The following is a 20,343-nucleotide window of genomic DNA, read 5'->3' on the forward strand; positions in this document are numbered from 1 at the left end:
TTATTAATTTACAATATATTGTTTTCTTACATTAATGCTTTTAAGTTACGTTGTATACTGTATTTACTATTAGGTTTATGTATGGTCTAAAAAATTTGCACATTTTATACAGTATTGTACTGTATTTGTATTTGAATTTGGTAACCATGGTGTCCAATTTCCTGGTTTGTTCCAAATATCATTACCTTTGTTTTGCTGATGGTCATTTGTAACCTTGAGTGTATAGAGAAATCTCCCAAGGCACTGAGATGCCATTGTAGATTTTGTTTGGCTCTAACAAAGAAAACCTCTATCAACTGCATAGATTGAAAGCAATATTGCATATCACTAGATGAGTGCTGCCTCCACCTTTCGAGTGTAAGGGATTATGTATACTATTTCTTTTAAATCTTTGGTTAATATATGGCTATGGTTTCTTTGGAGGTAGTGAGCAAGTTGATTCTAATCTGCCAAAGCATGAGTCTTGGCTAATTTGGATTGCAAGCAATCAAGTTTGCATTGATTGATTGATTATCTTTAACCTGTGAACCTTCTTTTAGGTCAATGTTCATTGGACTTGAAATATAGGATGAATTTCATTGCTGTGTACTCAAGATTATTAGTCTCTTTTCTACAAATATTCAACGAAATATACCCTTATTTGGTTGGCTGAAAGTAAAACGCTCTCCTTTTTAGAGTATTCCTACAAGCAGTCTAAAAATATAAACTTAAGATGGTTAAACCATTCTGTAGAAATTCGTGTTGTAGCTAATGAGTTTACTCTGTTCATAGGAACATACCCCAGGACGTGTCAACAGTTGTGGAGAGAACAATTGAAGATGGTGAAAGGGAAGAAGGAAGACTATCTGCAGAGAATATGACAACAGAGCTGTTTGAGCCAGGATTTGTAAGAAATTTGTTCTGTCTTCTAGATTTTTAGTATAGTTAATGTGTTTAGCTTATGGGAAGGACTAGATGGAACCACTTTTAATTTTTTTCTGGGTTCTAATGCAAAAATATACTCAGTTGAAGCATGAATACATCATGAATGGGAGTAGGATTTATAAATCAGAAAACATGGTTGTAGCTAGGATGATCAGCTTGTTTTTAAAGGCTTGATTTCCATAACATGTTTAAGTAATGCAGTTGAAACCTCTCTTCTGCTTTTCTGTGGATACAGGAAGAAACTACGACTGCTCAATCTACTGCAAAAGACATTAGTGCTAGTCGAAGATCCAGTGAAGAGATTGATAGAAAAGCGTTGCCTTCCACTTCACAGCTCACCAACACTAATTCTAGCATTACAGAAGATGAGAGTGATCGAGTCTCTGCACAGGATGCAACATTGGCTATTTCTGAAAGCTTGCTCATAGGTTCTGACTCAGTTGTACCGAGATCTGTTTCTGAAGAAGTGTCACATGGTGCAGAACCACTGAATACAGTGGCTTTATCAAATGCCCAAAATGCCAAAGAAAGAGTTCTTTGTAGAGAGAAAAGTTCTCCAAAATCCAGGAATGTGGAAGTTAATGAAGGAGTGATGTCCTCCAAGGAATTGTCCTTCACATCTCACAGTCATAAAAATGGAGAAGTTAATGGAATTAATGTTTCTAGTCAAGAGCATGGGCATGGGCAGAAGGTAGTAGAATCTAAATCTTGAAATATCCACATGTTTTCAATGTTCATATACATAATATTTCCTGTCCAGTTTTTGAAACAGATATAGACTTTTTATTTGATGTGTCTCATTCCCTAGATGAACATTTTATTTTTTTAACAGTAACTGGGAGATTCATATATTAAAAAAGACTGCAGCAGAGCTACAGAATAATTACATCCAGGTCTGTTCCTCGCTGGCTTCAGATTTTAAGCAAAAATGCCAGCTCCTTATTTGGCAAATACACAACAATTATGTCCACAAAATCTCCATCCCAATATTTTGGACATGAGTAAATTCTGCAAATTGTTGACATAATAAAAGACAAAAATACACATGACCAAGCTGGAGTATGGGCCTGGCTACATTTCACAGTTGGCTATACTACTGAAGGAGATTTTTTCTTCTTTACTACTGATGTCCAAGCTTCCTTTGATAAAGTCTTTGCAATTCCATCCGCCCCCAATTTGCCTTGATTTGAAGGTTCTGATTGTTCTTTTGTTACAAATATAAATAGTTAATTAATAGTTAATATTGATTAGTATACTGAAGAGGCATGTCTCTAAGGACATGACCCGTCATGAAGGGGCACCTGCCTAGGTATATAAGCAGACCCTCATTTGTAACCAATCATCTTATATATCATATCATTTTTTTAATAGATTTCTACATTCTTATATGAATATATTATTTGTCCTATAAATGGATATTTACATGTTTCAGATATTGTGCATACGAACCTTGTTTGTTACATGATATTAGAGCCTCGTTCTCCGATTCCAGACATTGACCAAGCTTTTAATGCATACTCAAAGATGTTGGAGTTTCTCCTATAGCTCGACAGTCAGTCCAATTTCGGCCTTTGGCCACCAGAAGTTGAAGTTGACTTTTTGTTCATTACATTAAAAAGAAAAGAAAAGATTATGGCTCTTGGCCATTAATGAGGAAAAAGAACAATTTTTTTTATAAAAAATAATATATATTTATAAAAATATAATAAAAAAATTATATATTAAAAAAATCAAGAGTCAAAGGAGGCTTAGATTGAGTGGTAGAGATGGTGATTTTCCATCCCATCCACTCGGGTTCAAGTCTCCTGCGACATGGCCCATCATAGTAAGGCTGGAAGGATAGGCATCCCGACTCCAGTTCCGGTGGTGTCCAAACCTCTCAGTGCTAGGTTGAACTATGAGTTTCTGATATATGTGGCTTGCGGGCTGTTGCATATATCTGTGGAGGTTGCTAGTTCCCCATCAATATTTAATGTCAAAGGTGGCTTAACTCGAGTGGTAGAGATGGTGGTTTGCCATCCCATCCGCTCGGGTTCAAGTTTGGGATCCCGACTCCAATTCCAGTGTTCTCTCGATGTCTCGGTCCTAGCCTTCTAGGTTGAACTATGAGTTTCCGATATATGTGGCTTGTGGGCTGTTGCATATATATGGGGAGGTTGCTAGTTCCCCATCAACATTTTCTTGAGTTAATGCAAAGGGCGACCACTACGAATGAAGCTCATGCTAGTTGGAACGATGGAAATAAACGAATGGAGCCAAGTGGAATTCCACTACCTTAGCAATGTCTTCTCAGATAGCCATCCGCGTGGTTGGCATGAACTCTCTACGTTACATCCCTTGCATGGAGGTAATAATAGCTGGTACGGAAGGCCAGGAAGGAGGTTGTCATTTAATGTGAATCGGACTCTTCACCTTATGTTGAGGATCTGACTAAATTCCTCAGAAGCTATGAATATTAATTCTCTGAAGCAATTCCTTTGTGCGGAGATATTCTGTATGGCAATGGAGGATGATTGGAGATTTCGTTTGAGGGTAGAAGTAATGTTTTTTCTCGGGGTTTGTCAACAACAATGAGCGCAAGGAATGTTAAATTGGATGGATTTCTGGGCATTTGTTCCATCTTCTTATTGCCCTCTACCATCAGTTTGTTTCCTAAGTAGTTGGATAGTTGATATGGCTGGCCCAGAGAGCCAGGATGCAAAAGGGGATTTAGCTTGCTGGAAGAAATCAGTGGAGAGGCTGTTTAAAATTTTGATGGGAATGTATGAACTTACTGTTAAAAGGCTGGAATTCGTGGAGCAGGAAAGGGAGGAGGGGGCTAAAGTCATGGACTACAAATTTGAATGGTTACAAGCTCAAATGGAGAGAAAGCTCACCAGTCTCGAGGCGGAGATACTGCTGTTGAAGACTCAGCCATGCGACGTTTCTAGGATTGCTGAGGTGCAGGGATTTTTCAATTTTGACAGTGGACCCGTAGAAGGCTACTAACGATGGAGCACCGCATGGCGAAGGTCAGTCTTGTGGAAAACAGTCAGCGACGGGGAAAAAGTCTGAAGTTGGCCCCTTTAAGGTACCTTAGTTAAATATGTTTTATGTATTGTAAATTTGAACTCTTTTTAGGTCAATTTTGTAAAGTCTATGGGAGATTTCAGTGCAAAATTGTAGTGCAAAATGCCCGTAGAGCGAAGGAAATTTTGCAGTGGTTGTATTGGAATGTTGAAGTAGCAAAAGTAACCAAAGCATGTAAATGGTTATGGCCATGAAAGCCAACGTTTATTAATATGAGCAAGTTTACTGATCTATAGTCTAATATAAAAAATGAAATAACATAGACCGACAAATCAAGATTTATTCTAGCTGAAAGAAAATTTATCTAAATGGTAATAATATACCTATGTTGCACTACTTTTGGGGACGGGTCTCCGGAATAGCTAGAGCGCAGCCCCAAATTTCCAGGGGACGGGGGGGTGGGGGCGGCAATATATATATATATATATATATATATATATATGCAGAATTCAATATTAACATTTGTAGTTGTTTCAAGCTAGTATTATGCACAACCCTTACACTCGCCAATTAAAATCTCAAACAATTTGAAAAGGGGTTGAGTGACATTTCATTATTGGCCATTAGACATGAGCTTTAGCTTTAGGAAACTTAAGTGTAACTACTTTAAATTTGTAATAAGGTCCATGAACAATCTATCAAGGAGAACTGTCTTTATATTAGTTTTTTTCCTCATATTTCTTGTTAATGATGACTATGTTAAACACAAAAGGCATTCCCTTTTCAATAGGTTTTGAAAACTTTTATAGCTGTGTTGAAAACCACTATAAAATAATTTGGTTTTCTAATGATATTAAATTCATATTTCAGATTAAGAAGGGGATTGAATATGAATTTATTTAAACATTTAGTACTCAATCTAGTTCACAACTATCTGATTGTTTTCAGAATGCTTGGGGTTGGGATGATGGAAGCACTGAACTTGATTCAGTCCTCGAAACCCACATAACAAGAAAAATAACCACAGGGATCATCCTTTTAAAATGTTGTATTTTATGTTTTATTGACATGGAGGGTGATTTTTGTAATTTTACCATTGAAAATCCAATATCTAAATCACTAGAAATCCAAAATGAAACACGTCATACAAAACCCATGTTTTGAGCTGCAACTTGTACAAAATATTTAGATTCAATGCATTCCAAAAAAAATGAATGGGAAAGATGATCATATTGTCCAATCATCAATGGCCATGATTTTCAAAGCTGAAGCTCTGTGTTTGGATTATCCCTAAAAGCTTCCCAAAACATCCCTGAAATATGCCCAGAAAACCCTGGAAATCTGCCAAAAACATCCCTGAAATCTGTCTGGAACATCCCTGAAATCTGTTCGGAACGCTTTGGGGACGGCTACAAAGTCCCCAAGTCCCCAATGGAGTCCCCAACAGTTTGGGGACATTTCCTAAGGGTCCAAAAGTCCCCGGAACGCGTGGACGCAAGGTAGTGAGTATTTTTGGGGTGGACAGGACCCCGTGCAACATAGTAATATACTGAATGTGGATGCAAACTATTAATGTATCTTAGGTAAAGGGATGAAATTGGCAGCTGTGTTGCTGTCCAGCACTTTCCAACTTACAAAACAATGTTAAAGCGCAGAAAAACAGCAAGCCAATTGCCAATCTAAGCCACCCACAAATGTAAAATTGTATGTAAATAGGTGATATATGGATGGGGAAATTTTGGCAGGAAGTAGTAGTAAATAATAACAGCCCAAGTGCTTCAATTCTCTTGTAGAAACTGTAATTTCCAGCAATCCAAAACTTAACTGCAAATGGAAGGGGTTCAATCTACTTAGGGTATGAAATCCAGAAAATTCCAGCAAGCAAATTGTAAATAAAGTCAGGCTGGAATTGACATTTTTAGACCAGAAATTTATTAAATAACATTCAGGTTCAATTCTGGACTAACTAATGGTTACCAGATAAGACTTATTTGGAAACCCTTGAGCGAGGGTTTTGATACACTACCACTACAATATTGTTGTTGGTTCTATGGCAGCACTGTAAAGTAGCACCAATCCTTACTGAAAATGTGATCCGTACACACACAGAAGAAGCCACAACTTTCTTGGGCATAATGGATCAAGATTTTAGCACAATCCCAAGTAATATAAATTTAAGGAGACAAAATTGCAAAAGTAAGCTAATAAAATATTTTTGGTATTTTGTTTTTTATTAAAGAGAAAATGATATGCCGAAATAATTAACTGGTTGCTTGTTAAAAAAATTACTTTAAGTTTGTTTTCATACCTTCCTAGGTGTTGGGTTGTGGTCATAACACTCCTTAAGTTGGTTTTTCAATCTGGATCAGCTGAATGGATTGGAATCTTGAGACTATCACTCCCAGACTGATCTGCAACAACTACCAAATCCTTTAATTTCACCGGGAGAGATCCCCTCTGCTGGGATGTCTCCAGTCACTAGATTAGCTGTGGTAAAGAGTGCGATCTTTCCGGCACTGAAGATATCAACTAAAATATTTGTCCAGCAAATTAGATCAATCAAACCTTTTCAACCAGCAAGGGAGAGATGAGGATGCCCTATCGGCTATACCTCCCCTTCCGAGTGGCTCACTGCCCTTCAGTGGGCTAGGCTAGTAACTTTTTGACAATCCTCAAACCTGCAGCTGCAACATAAACACATATACAACAAAAACCAAGAAAGAAGTGCATAGAGAAATCAATCCCACAAGATGTGTGCACAGTAAAAAGTATTGTTAACAAAAAATTGGCATTATATTCCCATAGTTCAACAACCACCCCAAAATGAGAGGAGGAACTGGCCTTTTGTAAATTTTTTCTAACGGCTAGTTAACGACTAATTTCCCCCTCGTTAAAATGACAATTTGATGATTTGTCATCCACAACACGGAGACGAAATCATTTTTACAAAAACAATTTTATAATAGCAAAATTGCCATCATGAAGGAGGTCGAATTGCTTGATTTGACCCATTGACTTGATTTGTGAGTTGGATTTGACATGGAGAGTGATAAATGGCCCACACGTGCCATTTGAGGGCTCCCACGCTTTTCTTAAAGGTGTCATAGCCCACATTTGAAATAGATTTGACCCACGTGGATGGTTTACGGCTGGCTGGGATGTGCTGCAACTATTTAAAATTTTATGGCAGGCTTTTTGGTTGCTTGATTTGATATGAGGGACCCCACGAGTTGATTGGTCGATTAATGCTGTGTGCTGGAAAGTGGCTAAGGTTCATTTGTTTGATCCACGTCCAATATCAATGATACAGCTAGGCTCACATAAGCTTGCGACTTGCTTTATGGCTTGGAATGACCCCACAGGCTATATATTCATTATCAAATAGGTAATAAATAGACAATTAAAACATGATTTACTTGAAAATCCGTAAAGGTACAGCAGTGTGTCTAAATTACTACCTATGTAAGAACATGACTTAAGCCTAAGTTGCATTTTCACTTTTTATTATTGACTAAGATTTACTTTATTTCATAAATTTAACATCAGTCACTATATTCTAATTTTTTTTTTGTACCATTAAGGCTGAAAACTTTGAGAATCTAGCTTAGCATAACTTTGAGAGGGTCCTGCTGCTTATGCTATGAACGTCTCAATTTAGAACCAAGTCATAGGATCATCTAATTGTTTCGTTCTATTCAATGCTGTAAAATTCCCTTCCCAGACTTTGTTGGAAAAACAAACAAAATTTCTGAGTTTTTACAATCTGGGTCACTGTGGAATTTCTACAAACAGTTTGAATGCAAGGTACTGTAGGTGTATTTTTCATTTAATTTACTCAGATAATGTACATAGTGGTCATTATATGCCATAAGAAAAACCTCAAAACACCCATGACTGATACATAATCAACTCAGAAATATACACCAGATTGATACAAGTATTATTGACAATAAAACTGAGCATAAACAGCCTTACATTCTTTTTGACAGGAATACACACAGTGAATAACAAGAACAAGGGGACTTGGTTTATTTCCTGCAGCAATATAACTCTATGAGTATCAATCTTTCTCCAAGTGAACACAGCAATATATATCAGCTTTCTTCAGTCAGTTCCAGCAGTGTAAACTCCCATGATTCCGCCCAGCTACAGGTATAAACTTGTCTCCATCTCCAGTGTATTTCGAGCAAGCAGAATGTAGAGCTCACCAAACTTGGCCTTTATCTGCAGTTACGCACAGCCTCTAAATACCCCAAACTCAGTCTCCAACTCGCTCAGCCACATGGAGATCTCAGTCTCTGATATTTTCAAGAAACACAGCCCACAAGTTTGATATAGGTACCTTTCTCTTGGATGTAGACTCGGCCCTCATTGGTTCAGACTTTGATCCAGCAAACAAGGAATGTGGCCAACAATAAAATGAAGGGAACTCATCCTGCTTAGCAAAGAACTTCGACTTCCTTAAGTAAAATGAAATTTTATGTCTTTCAGCAAGGAAATCGACCGCTCTGTTTATGGCAGACTTTGACTCCTCCCAGAATGTATTTTCAGCCTGTAAAGAGGATGATAAACACAATATTAGAAGATGACAGTGGCAGTAATCACTGTTACCTCCATATCTTCTGCAAATCTCCTTATTTAAAACTCAATACGGAAATCTAAGTGATTCTTCTCTCTGAACCAACTAGGGTATATAGTTTCAACACTGAAGCTGGCAATGGCGGTTAGGGTTTTTCAAATCTTAAGTTTTTCTCTCAAAAACTCTCCAAACGTTATTTTTCTCAAATTGCAAGTGATAGAATGAGGAGAGATTTCTCACTTCTCCCCATTTATAATTTAGTGGTCATTTTTGTCGCCATTTTACTTTTTTAATTTTTATAGTCATTTTATGAACTTTTTATTTATAAAATGAAAATGACTTTTCATTAGCCTAGATATGTCCCATTTTTCACTCCTTTAGCAGGTATAATGTTTTTCATAGGTGAATCATGTTTTCTTATTGAATTTTCCCTGCCTTAGTCTACAGAAACTTATTAGTTTAGTGGAACCCCATCTAATGACTCCTAAGCGGTTGGGGACATTACAAATGCATTCGTGACACTAATATTATTTTGGTCAGATATCCATGGGCCATACAATGTTGTTTGGTCCTTGCATGTTTTACTAGATTCTTTGTTATCTAGAAGAGGTGGGCTTAGCAAGGTCTGTATGTTAAATTGTAGACTTTATATCTATTGCACAAATGCTTACCTTCTTACACCCCTATTTTGTGTCTAATGGACATGGAATTTTAATGATCCCATATTGGGGACTTCTATAGTGGTTACCTTTAAATTGGTTGACATTTTTTTCCTATTAATCCTCTCAATTCTGAGGACTTTTTATTTTGACTATTCTCCGCGTGTTGATTAGCTCTGAGTGGAAACGTGTAAGATTCTGTGGGATAAACATTTCTAAGTTATGCTAATTTAAGGTAAAAACTGACGAGCATTTGTTCTGCTAGTGCTTCATTTTCTATGAAATTAGATGCTAAGATTTGTTCCTCTTTGAGGAGGCAAGTTTATCCTTCTTGGCTTTTGTTCAAAATGAATTCTAATGGTGTGCAACACTCTTTGTGATCATTTTATCGGAGGTATAAAAAAGTTGAGAGAGAGGACCTAAATCGATGACAAGATTTAATTTAAAATTGTTTTTCCTTCAAGAACCGACATCATTTGTTTTGAAATATGTAACTAGGTTTAGTCTTCATAATGACATATGTAATCATGATTTTATGTATTTGATGTAAAGAGAAAAATAAATTTATTATTGTCATTCTTGAGGCATGGGTTTCATGCTCAAGGAAACTTTATTTATAGGTCAAACCAATGTTGCACGAAGCGGGGACGAAATGGGGATGTTTGTTGGAAGCGGGGACGCGGAAGCGTCATTTTTGAAAAATCTACGAAGCGAAGCGTTTACTATATATATAAATATATTTATTTATTTTATTTTATATTTTTTTTGCATTTATATTAAAAAAACATCCAAAATACCAAATTAGTTGTAGAAGACATGAAAACATGCATATTTTTACATAAATCAAGATAGATATGGCATCCATTGTACATCAATGATTAATTATTCTAGCATCAACCATCTACAATCTAGATTCCTCTTCTCTTGTCTAGCCTTTGCCTCTACTTCAATTCTATAGGGATTTTAGTCAACATTGCCTAATTTTGATCAAACAGCTTAATCCAAGCCTTATAATATGGTAGAGAAAGCTTAACATGCCTGATCAATGATTTTGACTTGAGTGAAGGGTACATAATTGCTAAGGCCATGACAAAGGAGTTCAACAATCAATAACACCAACACTGGGGTACATATAGGGCTTGTTGCTCTTGATTAAATGCCAATCACATGCCCTCATACATGATATAATCCAATGAAACACCACAATCCCATTGATCCTGAAAACTGTTAAGTTTGCTGAATTTTGAATGGGATATGAAATTCTATTTTCTCCATATGAAGTCTGATGAGGTTGGAACCACTCTCAAACATCCCGAGTCATTTCATGGTAATGTTAAAAATTTAAGTAAAAGGATGGAAATGAAAGATAAAGGAGAATGTCACTTTTCCAAAAACAAAAAAGCCCCACGGAACCGTCCACCTTCTCTTGGATCTGCTCGCGATCCGCAGTGGATACACGCCCGAACCTCCACAGATCCGCACCCGATCCTTTTCAGATCCGCGGATCAGGAAATAGGAACCACGGATTGGGCAGTAGGAGCCACGGATTGGGCCCCCACGAATCCAAATTTGCAAGAATCGCCAAAAAAAGGAGGAACCACGGATCTGATTTTCCGATCCGCGGTTCTTGTGAAAGATTGATGGCGGATCCGTACGGGATGTGAATCTGCCTTTGGATCCTTGGGGGGGGCAGTTCCTGCGACACTGGGTCAAACACCCACTGAGTGCTTCTAGGGCTTGTCATTGAGTCTACAAGTCAATTGAGTCATTGTCATTTGTCATGTATGAACGACCCTTTTGGGCATGTTACATCTTGTAAAGAAAATTTATGTAAAGTCAAAAGTGTGAAATAGACCCTCCAAGACCTTGTCATCGTCGAAAGATCATGGCGGCCTAAAGGCAACAATTTGACCTAGAAAGAAGCCTATAAATAAGAAGACTTCGACCTCATTTGGAGATCATCCATCCAACTCTCAAGAAGTTCGATCTAAGAAGAGAAGATGACGAAAAAAGGAGTCAAATACTTAACAAAGAAAGAGAAGGAGAAAGCGAAGTTTTTGGGATTGTTTTTGTGCTAATATCCTTCACACCTGCAAAAGAATTAGGGCATCAATTGCAACAGTAAGACTAAAATTACAGTTAACTTAGGAGACTGAAACCAGGTGTGGAAAAGACTAAGTTTGCAAGCTGAGTAATCAAGAAGGAGAAGGCTATCCAAGTGAAGAAGAAAAGAAGCAAATTCATCATTATCATCCCACATGTGCCATCTAGTGTTTCTGCAGTTGAAGTTGTAGAAGAAGCTGCTAGGGGTCGAAGTTGCAGAAGAAGCTGCTGGGGGTCGAAGTTGCTGGAGAAGCTGCCAGGGTCAAAGTTGTAGAGGTTGCTGGGGTCAAAGTTGCTAGAGGAACGATTGACTTGGTCTTGGAGGGGACTTTGACAAGGGTTCTAGGTCTTGGAATTCGTCATTTGAAGTTCTATAAGAAGAGAATAATTCTTGTGGGTTTTCCTCTCAAGAGGAGAGGTTCTGGCCCTGGTTGACAACCTATATCTTGTGTCCTATTGTCTCATTGATCTTCATTGTCTGGTAGCTCTTTGATGATAGAAAACACTAATAATAATCAAGTAAGTAGAAGTTAATCAAGTTAAAATGCATCACAAGCAGTTATCAAAGAAAGAGAAATCACCTAATCTAGCTGCAACTAGATTTCTCAACAATTTGAAGGGCAAAAGTGCCTCAAATTCAGTTAGCACTTAGCACAATATTTCATGTTGCTGATTGATTTAGACCAACCAGAGGCTAAATGCATGACCTAGTAGGAGGTGTTCGAGGAGACCTATGAGGAGGAAAGAAGGTTTAATAGGTAATGGTGTCCTGATAGATAAATATTTGTGATTATGTACATCCACCTTTGAAGTTTACTCTATCACTTCAGAAGACACCAATCCTGCATAGATCTGAGAGAGACATTGACGTGAAAGGGTACCCAAAGATAGCAGACTATGTCATCGTCTTCACTATGTGTAGTTCAACCAGGTGAGTTTGGTTCCAAAACCTTGTGAAAATTTTGCTGCAGTGATTGATCTATTTCTCCTACTTATTTACAATAATAAGTTATTTACCAATGCTTCAGTAAATATCAAAATAAATTCAGCTGCAGACTTCACAAATTAATAACTGAAAATTAAATAGGCAAGAGAATCACCAACATTGACACACTTGTTTTTGGACGGTCGTCCCGTAAAAACCCAATGCGGGAAAACCAGTGCAACAAATTTGAGGGTTTCTATTATTGGCAGTAAATTTCTGAATACAATCTGGATGCCCCAAAGAAAATGGCAATCCACTCAGAGAAGATAACTGATAGATAAATAGTGAGAATTTTCTCACACTGAATCTGGAGATTTTACATTGGCCCCAGCTCTTGGATGACCCACTGCGAAGTCTCTGCGTGAGCCGACGTAGTCTCTGCATAGCTTCTGCGTGGAGACTCCCTCTGACTGTGCCACCCTAACTGTGTTGCCGGTTCTGTACCAATCACTTACAATGAATCCTGGCACTGATCTCTGCTATCCCCCAACAATTCTGCGTCAACCTCTTCCAATCGCTACGCTGGCCCTCCATGGCATTGCACTGGCTCTTTGATTCTTCATGTTCTCTTAAGTATAATCACTTGAACTGGAAATCACTTCCTTCTAGTACTGCCTCTGATCCCGACTGCTTGATCACTTGTTCGAATTCCTTAGCAAACCCTGCCCTAGGAATATCGAACTGTCTGATCAACTCTTTGTGTCTTACAAATGAACCCCAATCCTCCTTATACTTTTCTCGTTGAGACTTCAACAACCAAGATTAAGTATTTTATCAATGGCTAAGATTAAATCTTGACTTTATCCGCTTTCTAGAACATTCTCACCCATATTTTAATTAATATCCATTAATACTTTAATTTTTCTAAGTTTAAACTTAGGAACCCCATTAAAAATATTAATTATTTTTACATAATACAATCTTGGCAGAATTTCACCAAATGGTTTCTGGGTTCTTTAGAACTCATGTGCCTTAGCCTCTCCACCATTTTTCATGGCTAGAGCACATCCGATGCTACCAAAAACTAACAACCCTATCACCCAAAAGCTGGATTTTGGATAATTCACCGCTGCCCCAGCTGTAGTGCAGAAGATATCTAGGCATTCAAGTGCAGCATAAATAGACTCCTGAGAAAGCTTAACAAAGTGGAGAGAATATCAGCACAATAATTTTTTATCATGTCTTCCCTTTGCGGAATGGAAATATCCTCCCATCCTTGGAGTCTAGCAGTTTCCAGGAGGTAGCTCAAGGCATCAGTGGTTAATACATAAAGCTATGGGGCAGGAGGGCAGCCCTCTCTGATAGAATTATGCAGAATGATTTTGTCTGACAACACACCATTAACTGAAACAAAAAATGAAGCTTTGAAGTGCAAGGTTCTGCGTTTTCCAAGTCTTAAATGGTTATTTCAAACGAGAGTTGAAGGCACGTTCATTTGCAATGAAAACCACAGAGACCTCTGAGATTCTACATAGCAAGGAGGCTTCTGAGCCACCAGACAATAGCCTTGGTGATGGTAGCAAATGAATATATGTACCATTGGATAATATTACCATATTTTAGAGCAGACCATGATGGTGAAAAATGATTGGAAGCTTCAAATATTTGCATGATTCTGCTCATGACAAACAGTTAATAAGATATGATAATTTTATAATGTCCAATGAATGACCACAAAAGTAGTTCAGTGGGACAGAATAATACAGCAAGGATACGATGTGGGAGTGCAAGCGCATCTCCTGGAAGGTGCCGAAAATAATATGAAGAAAGAAACCTATATTAGTGCAGTCTCAGGACACATGTATAAAACCATAACAAGGGTAGAATTGATGTTTCCTATTCTAGAAAGCAATTTTTTTCACACATATAATCTCCATTGAATATTCTGATTTTGAAAAATGTCTTAGTAGAATGTGCAAGATTCCTGTAGTGAGTTTGAGATAACATTGTTCTTTTAGTCTGTCCAATAATGGGTGGAGTTAAGCTAAGAATATGCATGCAGTACAACTAATATACTTGGAGAAAAGCATCATATGTATGAGAAGGAATGCTTAACAAAATTGACAAAATTGGAGCATGTGAAGTGGGAGGCTTTTTATCATTGCATCTCTGTCCTCCATAGGCTTGATATATCTGCTCTTTTGTTTAATTGTACATGTAAAAGTCTAAAAGATGCTTTGATAAACTATTGCTCACATGATAGGAAACTAGGATTAGTAAATTTTTTAGTTTAGGATTTTTTTAATCATTTATTTATTTAAATTTTAATTCTGAGAAAATATCCAGGCAGATCCATCCAAAGGGATCACATCCCACCTGCTTATTAGCAGAGCCTAACCCCAAGGGCGTCAAGGAGAATTGACCCCGTGACCTCCCATTAGTGAGGTGCTTTTAGCGATGGGAACTCGACCAATTGAGCTGACCCTCGAGGCTTAGTTTAGGATTATTTCTTCTTTCGCCTCTATTTGTACTTTTACTGTCACTTTGTAGGAGGCCACTCTTACATTGTATTGATGGTATAGTCACTTACTTTTGCTTTTTTTGTTGGTATTATCATTTATGTTCCTTACTCTTTTTTCCTTTAGCTTCTAGCTTCCAGGGTTCACTTTGGCACTCCCACTGCTCCTCACTACCGATGTACGTTTGAGTCCATTGACCTACCTTTTTGGTCACTTGTGAATATTAATAATATTATCTTATTAGAGTTCTATACTGGAAGTCATTTCTGTAGTGGTAGGAACTGGCTCAGGGATAAGTTTTTTAATAGTGTTTGGTTATTTATGGATATTAATACAAATTTTATTTCTATAGTATTTTCTGGTACAAATGTAGGTTGAAGAACTGTCACTTGAAAATGAGATGGTCAACTTATCAGATGTTAGTTTTGGCAAATTTTCTCCTCAAGAATGCGTGACTGTCTTAGCTTCTTCAGTACCCTAGTGCATCCACTGATGCAAGTCAATGAGACTCTTTTTAGTTAAAGACATTAAATTATATTTTTTGACAGTTCATCTGAAGGACAGAAACTGTGATTTTTTACTAGTGGGTTTTTAAATGATACGATATACTTCGTTATTAGCTAGTGCTGCTTTCATTCTTAACTTATAAAGTATGCTTGAGAATCAAAACTGTCCATGTGCATGTTTGCTACATTTCATGATACTAGACAAGGCCCCAATTACTTTCACTTGTATAGGGTGGTAGGGTTACATGGATAAAATGAAATGGTTGTCTTAAACAAGTCTTATGGTTGTTAGTACCGGCCAAGAAATGGCCTTCTGATGCTGTATGAGCAAATGCTTAAGATATTTATATTATGTCCATGTTCAAATAATCATGATAGCTGGAAATATGACATATGTGTTGTTGGCAGGCTGGAAAGTCATCGGGAACTCCTTCCATGCAAGAACTAAGCAGATTCAGTGATACACCTGCAGATGGCACCTTGGATGACTTATTTGATGAGCCTCTGGAAAGGCATCATGACACATCAGTTATAAAAGCGGAAAAGTCGACCTCTGTATCTGCTTCTCCAATGAATCAGGATACAAATTTATCTGAATATGGAAAGAATGATCTAGCTGCAAAGCTAAAGGCAAAGATAGCTCAAAAGCAAACAGATAGCAAAGCAGATAAGAGAAATGGAAGTCGTTTGTTTTCTGTGATGATGAATGTTGTTAAAGATGATGGAATTGGAATAGATGGGATTGTGAGTTGTATTTACTCTCTCTCTCTCTCTCTCATTTTTGTTGTGTAAAAAACCCTCTCTTTTGGAGAGAAGCCATTTGCCAATTGGCAACTCTAGTTAATGCTTTTGTGGGTCTGACTCTTAAAGATAAATGCTTGGAATGTTTCCTTCCTAGATTTATCGTTTGTTCTGAGATTTTTATATTTCTTTAATACATGTCTTTGTTAATTCAGCACGTCTCTGTTTCTTTAACATCTTTGAAACTAATGTGCAGGGTTTTGAGGAAAAAGTGCCAGGCAGGGACATTTTTCCTGTGCAGGTATGCTCAATATATTTTGAAGGTAGCTGGTTTTTGTGTCGATTATTCTTCTTAATATTTGTTTATTCTACATCATAATTATTGGTGTATTTATATTGTTTACAAAATGCACTTTTTAAGCTTTTGTGTAAAGCCAGAGCCTGTGTGTCTTCAGGAGGGGACTATATGATGTACTTTTATGAGCTGGAATTTGTAAGACATCAGGATATATATGCAAAGCAAATGACATCTGGGTTTTTTATTACTAATATATGCTATGCACAAGATTTTGAATACATGAAGAGAACAGAGTATTTATAGATGTACGAATGTGACTAATGCTAACAGATTTTACAATGACAGTGTAAAAACTAAAGTATGTGATAACTATTTAAAGAGGATGTAAACTGGATCATATTCTAGTGGAATGAATGGATTTACACGGCCATGAAAAGGCTCACATTGAATGACCATCCTCCATGACTTCCCCTCATGTCCCTATAGAACAACATTGAGTTTCGTTGGCTCCTTCACAATGATAAAGGATGACAGGGATGCCTCTTCTCCTAACTTGACCTGCCTTTCTATTTTTACTTCCATGTCTGGACTCAGCAGGCTTCATGCCTTTAGGGTTTTGTTTTACCTAGATCAGTCTTTTCTTTGTCATTCATTGACATTGGTATCTCTTTTACTAGATCAGTTTCTCTTTAGTTTTCGGGAGTTTTCCTGGCACTCCAATAGTCCATGGATAATGATTGTACTTTCTAGTCTCATTGACTTATTCCTTGGCATTTATGAACATTTCTAAATTTTCTCATCTTAGGTAGGTCCTTTGCCCCATAAACAAGTGGGCCTCATCCACCATTTTGGTGTCTAGCTTGGCCATGACCTTAAAATTAGATTATTATTATTACTACTACTGATGATGGAAGTGTTGAGAAATCTAGGCCATTGAGATATTAGGTGATTTCTCTTCATTAGATAACAGCTTGTGAATGCTTTTTACTTTCTTAGATTGGGATCTTCCTTTACTTAGATTATTAGTGTTCTTTTCATCAAACAACTATCAATGCATAAACCATAAAGAGACAAGAGACACAGAATATAGGCTATCATCCAGGGGCAAAACCTCTCTTTCTTGAGAGGAAAATCCGAACAAATTCTTCTTCTTATAGAGATTCCAATTGACGAATACCAAGACCAAGACCCTTGACCTATTTGCCACTCCAAGATGAAGACGAGTTCCCTTGATGAGATCCTTAGAAAAACACAGTCAACCTTCTGCTCCTTCCTTTTTCTCAGCGCCTCTTCTACTTCGTCCTCCTTCTGCTTCAGACCTTTGGCCTTCTTGAATTAGGTCTGCAATTCTAATTCAAAAACCCTAGCTCATGAAACTCATGAGACGTAAGCATTACAATAATAATTTTATTTTTCTTCTTTTCATCAATTACATAAAATCACAATTACAGAGGTCATTATGAAGAACGAACCTAGTTACACTTATCAATAGGGAGATGGTTTCAAGCTTGGTGGACACAACTTCTTGTTTTTCAAGACTTAATTACACAATTCTCCACAAAACAATGTCTCCATGCAAAATTACATCCACAAGCAAATAACACCAATAAAGATCACATCTTTCCAATAACAACGAAAAAGAATAACTCACACTCCTTTGGAGAGGAAAAATATCAATGTGTGATGATGAGAAAATGAAATGAGAGGAGGCTCTTTTTGTATGAGACCTATCCCACTCATTTTCACAATAATTCAACTATAGTGGCCCTATTGACAAGTTTTCTTTAAGTGTTCCATAAGAAAGAGGTTACAAGCCAACCTCATAGCTCAAAAACACAACAAAAGTGCCATATATGACCACGTGTGGGAGAAAATTCTCCTTAAGCATGTTGCCATCCTCCAAATGAGCTCTAGATGCTAGAAAAAGGTGCCATGTGCGCTAATGAGTGCTCCATACTCCGAGATGTATCTCCTAGATCATGTGCATGCCTCCAAAGTGCCTCTATACCAACACGTCATCTCCATGGTGTTGATTTTTCAAGTGCAACAAATACAAGCACAATATTTCTGAACTGTTGGTAATTACTTTGAATAATATAGATCTTCTTCTAACAATTGCAGTGTCTCATTAAGCAATTACACTATAGAAATTCATCTATAAACTATGCTGTAGGAAACGCTGGTCCCAAGGGTGTTTTTGGGCTAAAACGAAACTGAAACGTGGAAACACGTTTGGTACGGCCTCGAAACGCGTTTCATGCCATACTGGCACGTTTCTCGTTGGGGAAACGTGGCCCAGTATGGCTTGAAACACGTTTCCAGGTCGTACGACTGCGTTTCAACCTTTAAGTTGTGATTTTCCCACTTTTTTTGTTTTGTTTGGAACGTTTCACGTTGGGGAAACGTGGCCCGGTACGACCTGAAGCGCGTTTCCAGGTTGTATGACTGCATTTCGACCTTTAAGTTATGATTTTTTTTGTTTTTTGTTTTTATTATTTTATTGGGCGAATAAAATATCTTTTGGATGCTTCTAGATGGCTCGCTCAAGTTATAAAAAGAATCTTGCCTCATTACCACATCACATGAATTGAGCAAGTCGTTTCACTTGGAGACGAACAATTTTAGCAAGGAGAAAAGAGGAAGAGAGCAGGGGTTTCAGCGAGGGCATTTTCAACAGTGAGCAAAGGAGATTTCAACAACAAGTGAAAGAGATATTACAAGCATATTTGGAGTGCAGAGTTTCCAGCTACGACATTCTTGGTTTTTGGCTTAGCTACAACCATATTTCTCTTGTCTTTTTTGGCATTTTGGGGTAACTTCAACTACAAAAATTTAATTTGGATAAGAAGCATTCATTTTCTTATTTTTTCCTACTATTTCTTCTATTTTTCGAGGGTTTATGCTTCCAAATATATGAAAACGTTTTTTCTTTACGTATTTGCTTTTAATTTTTTTTTTTGCAGCAATGGCTTCCAACCAAGGTGCAAGTTCAAGCCCCAAGTCCAACCCAAGGGCTGAATATTATCCTCTTTGGAGGCATGTTTAGAAGCTTCAAAAATGTGGAGGTGGTGGCTCATGGGAATGGCGATGTAATCTTTGCAGTAATTCGTAGAAGGGCTCCTACCCAAGAGTGAAGAGTCAAGACACATCTTTTGCATGGAGGATGACAGGGAATTGCAGGTTGCACAAAAACAACAGACCCATTGGTGAGGAGGGCATATCAAAGAGAGCAAGATGAGGCAGATGGAATTAAAAGAAGGCATGAAGAGCTTAGTCAAGCTACTCCTCAAGCTCCACAAAACATTGAGCCAAGGATTGCAGTTGAAGCAAGGAACAGGAGAGCCACTCAACAACATGAACAACCACCATCCAAAAATACCAGAGGGGCATGTGCTTCAGTTCAAGATAGCATAATTGCTAAATTGGTGAATGTACAAGTGAGAGAAGAAACTGATTCTAGAGTGGCTAGCTGCATCTATGCATGTGGTATCCCATTCAATGTTGTTCGCTCTGCTTATAGGAAAGATATGATAAGGGAAATTAACAAAGCTCCTCAAGGGTACAACAGGCCCAACTATGAGAAAGTCAGAACTCTACTTCTCAAAAATGAGGAGGAGCTTGTGGAGGATATCTTTTCACCAATTTGTTCTTCCTGGAGTAGCTTTGGGGTTACCATAGTCCTAGATGGATGGATAGATACAAGGTGCGGGCCATTGATAAATATCATTGCCACTTTCCCCAAAAGAGCAATGTTTTTAAAGGTGAAAGACTTCTTAGGAGAGGTAAAAGATGTAGAGTTCATTGTTGATGTTATTATAAAATTTGTTGAACAAATAGGGCCTAACAGGGTGGTGCAAGTTATCACGGATAATGCACTAGTTTGCAAAGCTGCAGGTTTAATTATTGAGGGGAGGTATGACCACATCTTTTGGACAACTTGCATTGTCCATAATTTGAATATGATCTTAGAGGAGTTCGACAAAAAAGTTCCATGGATAAAGGAAATCACAGGGGAAGTAAGGGAGATTGTTAAATTCATCACCAACCACCACCATTCTCGAGCAATATTTCGAGAGTACT

At 37.6% G+C, this 20,343-nt stretch overlaps 1 protein-coding gene across 2 annotated transcripts in view; it reads left to right on the top strand.

Annotated features, from left to right (window-relative positions):
• LOC149178508 (MAP3K epsilon protein kinase 1-like) overlaps positions 1 to 20,343 on the top strand; it is a 199,982-nt gene that overhangs the window by 137,243 nt on the left and 42,396 nt on the right. For both annotated transcript variants that reach the window (XM_089420367.1, XM_089420368.1), the window contains 4 exons: positions 772 to 886; positions 1,160 to 1,615; positions 15,633 to 15,968; positions 16,222 to 16,266. In XM_089420367.1, coding sequence (XP_089276493.1) covers positions 772 to 886; positions 1,160 to 1,615; positions 15,633 to 15,968; positions 16,222 to 16,266 — 952 coding nt within the window. The remainder of the gene's footprint in view (positions 1 to 771; positions 887 to 1,159; positions 1,616 to 15,632; positions 15,969 to 16,221; positions 16,267 to 20,343) is intronic.

Source organism: Pinus tabuliformis, chromosome 4_1 (genome assembly GCF_031772625.1).
Source record: "Pinus tabuliformis cultivar Carrire ecotype Pingquan chromosome 4_1, CPIR1, whole genome shotgun sequence".
Lineage (NCBI taxonomy): Eukaryota > Viridiplantae > Streptophyta > Pinopsida > Pinales > Pinaceae > Pinus > Pinus tabuliformis.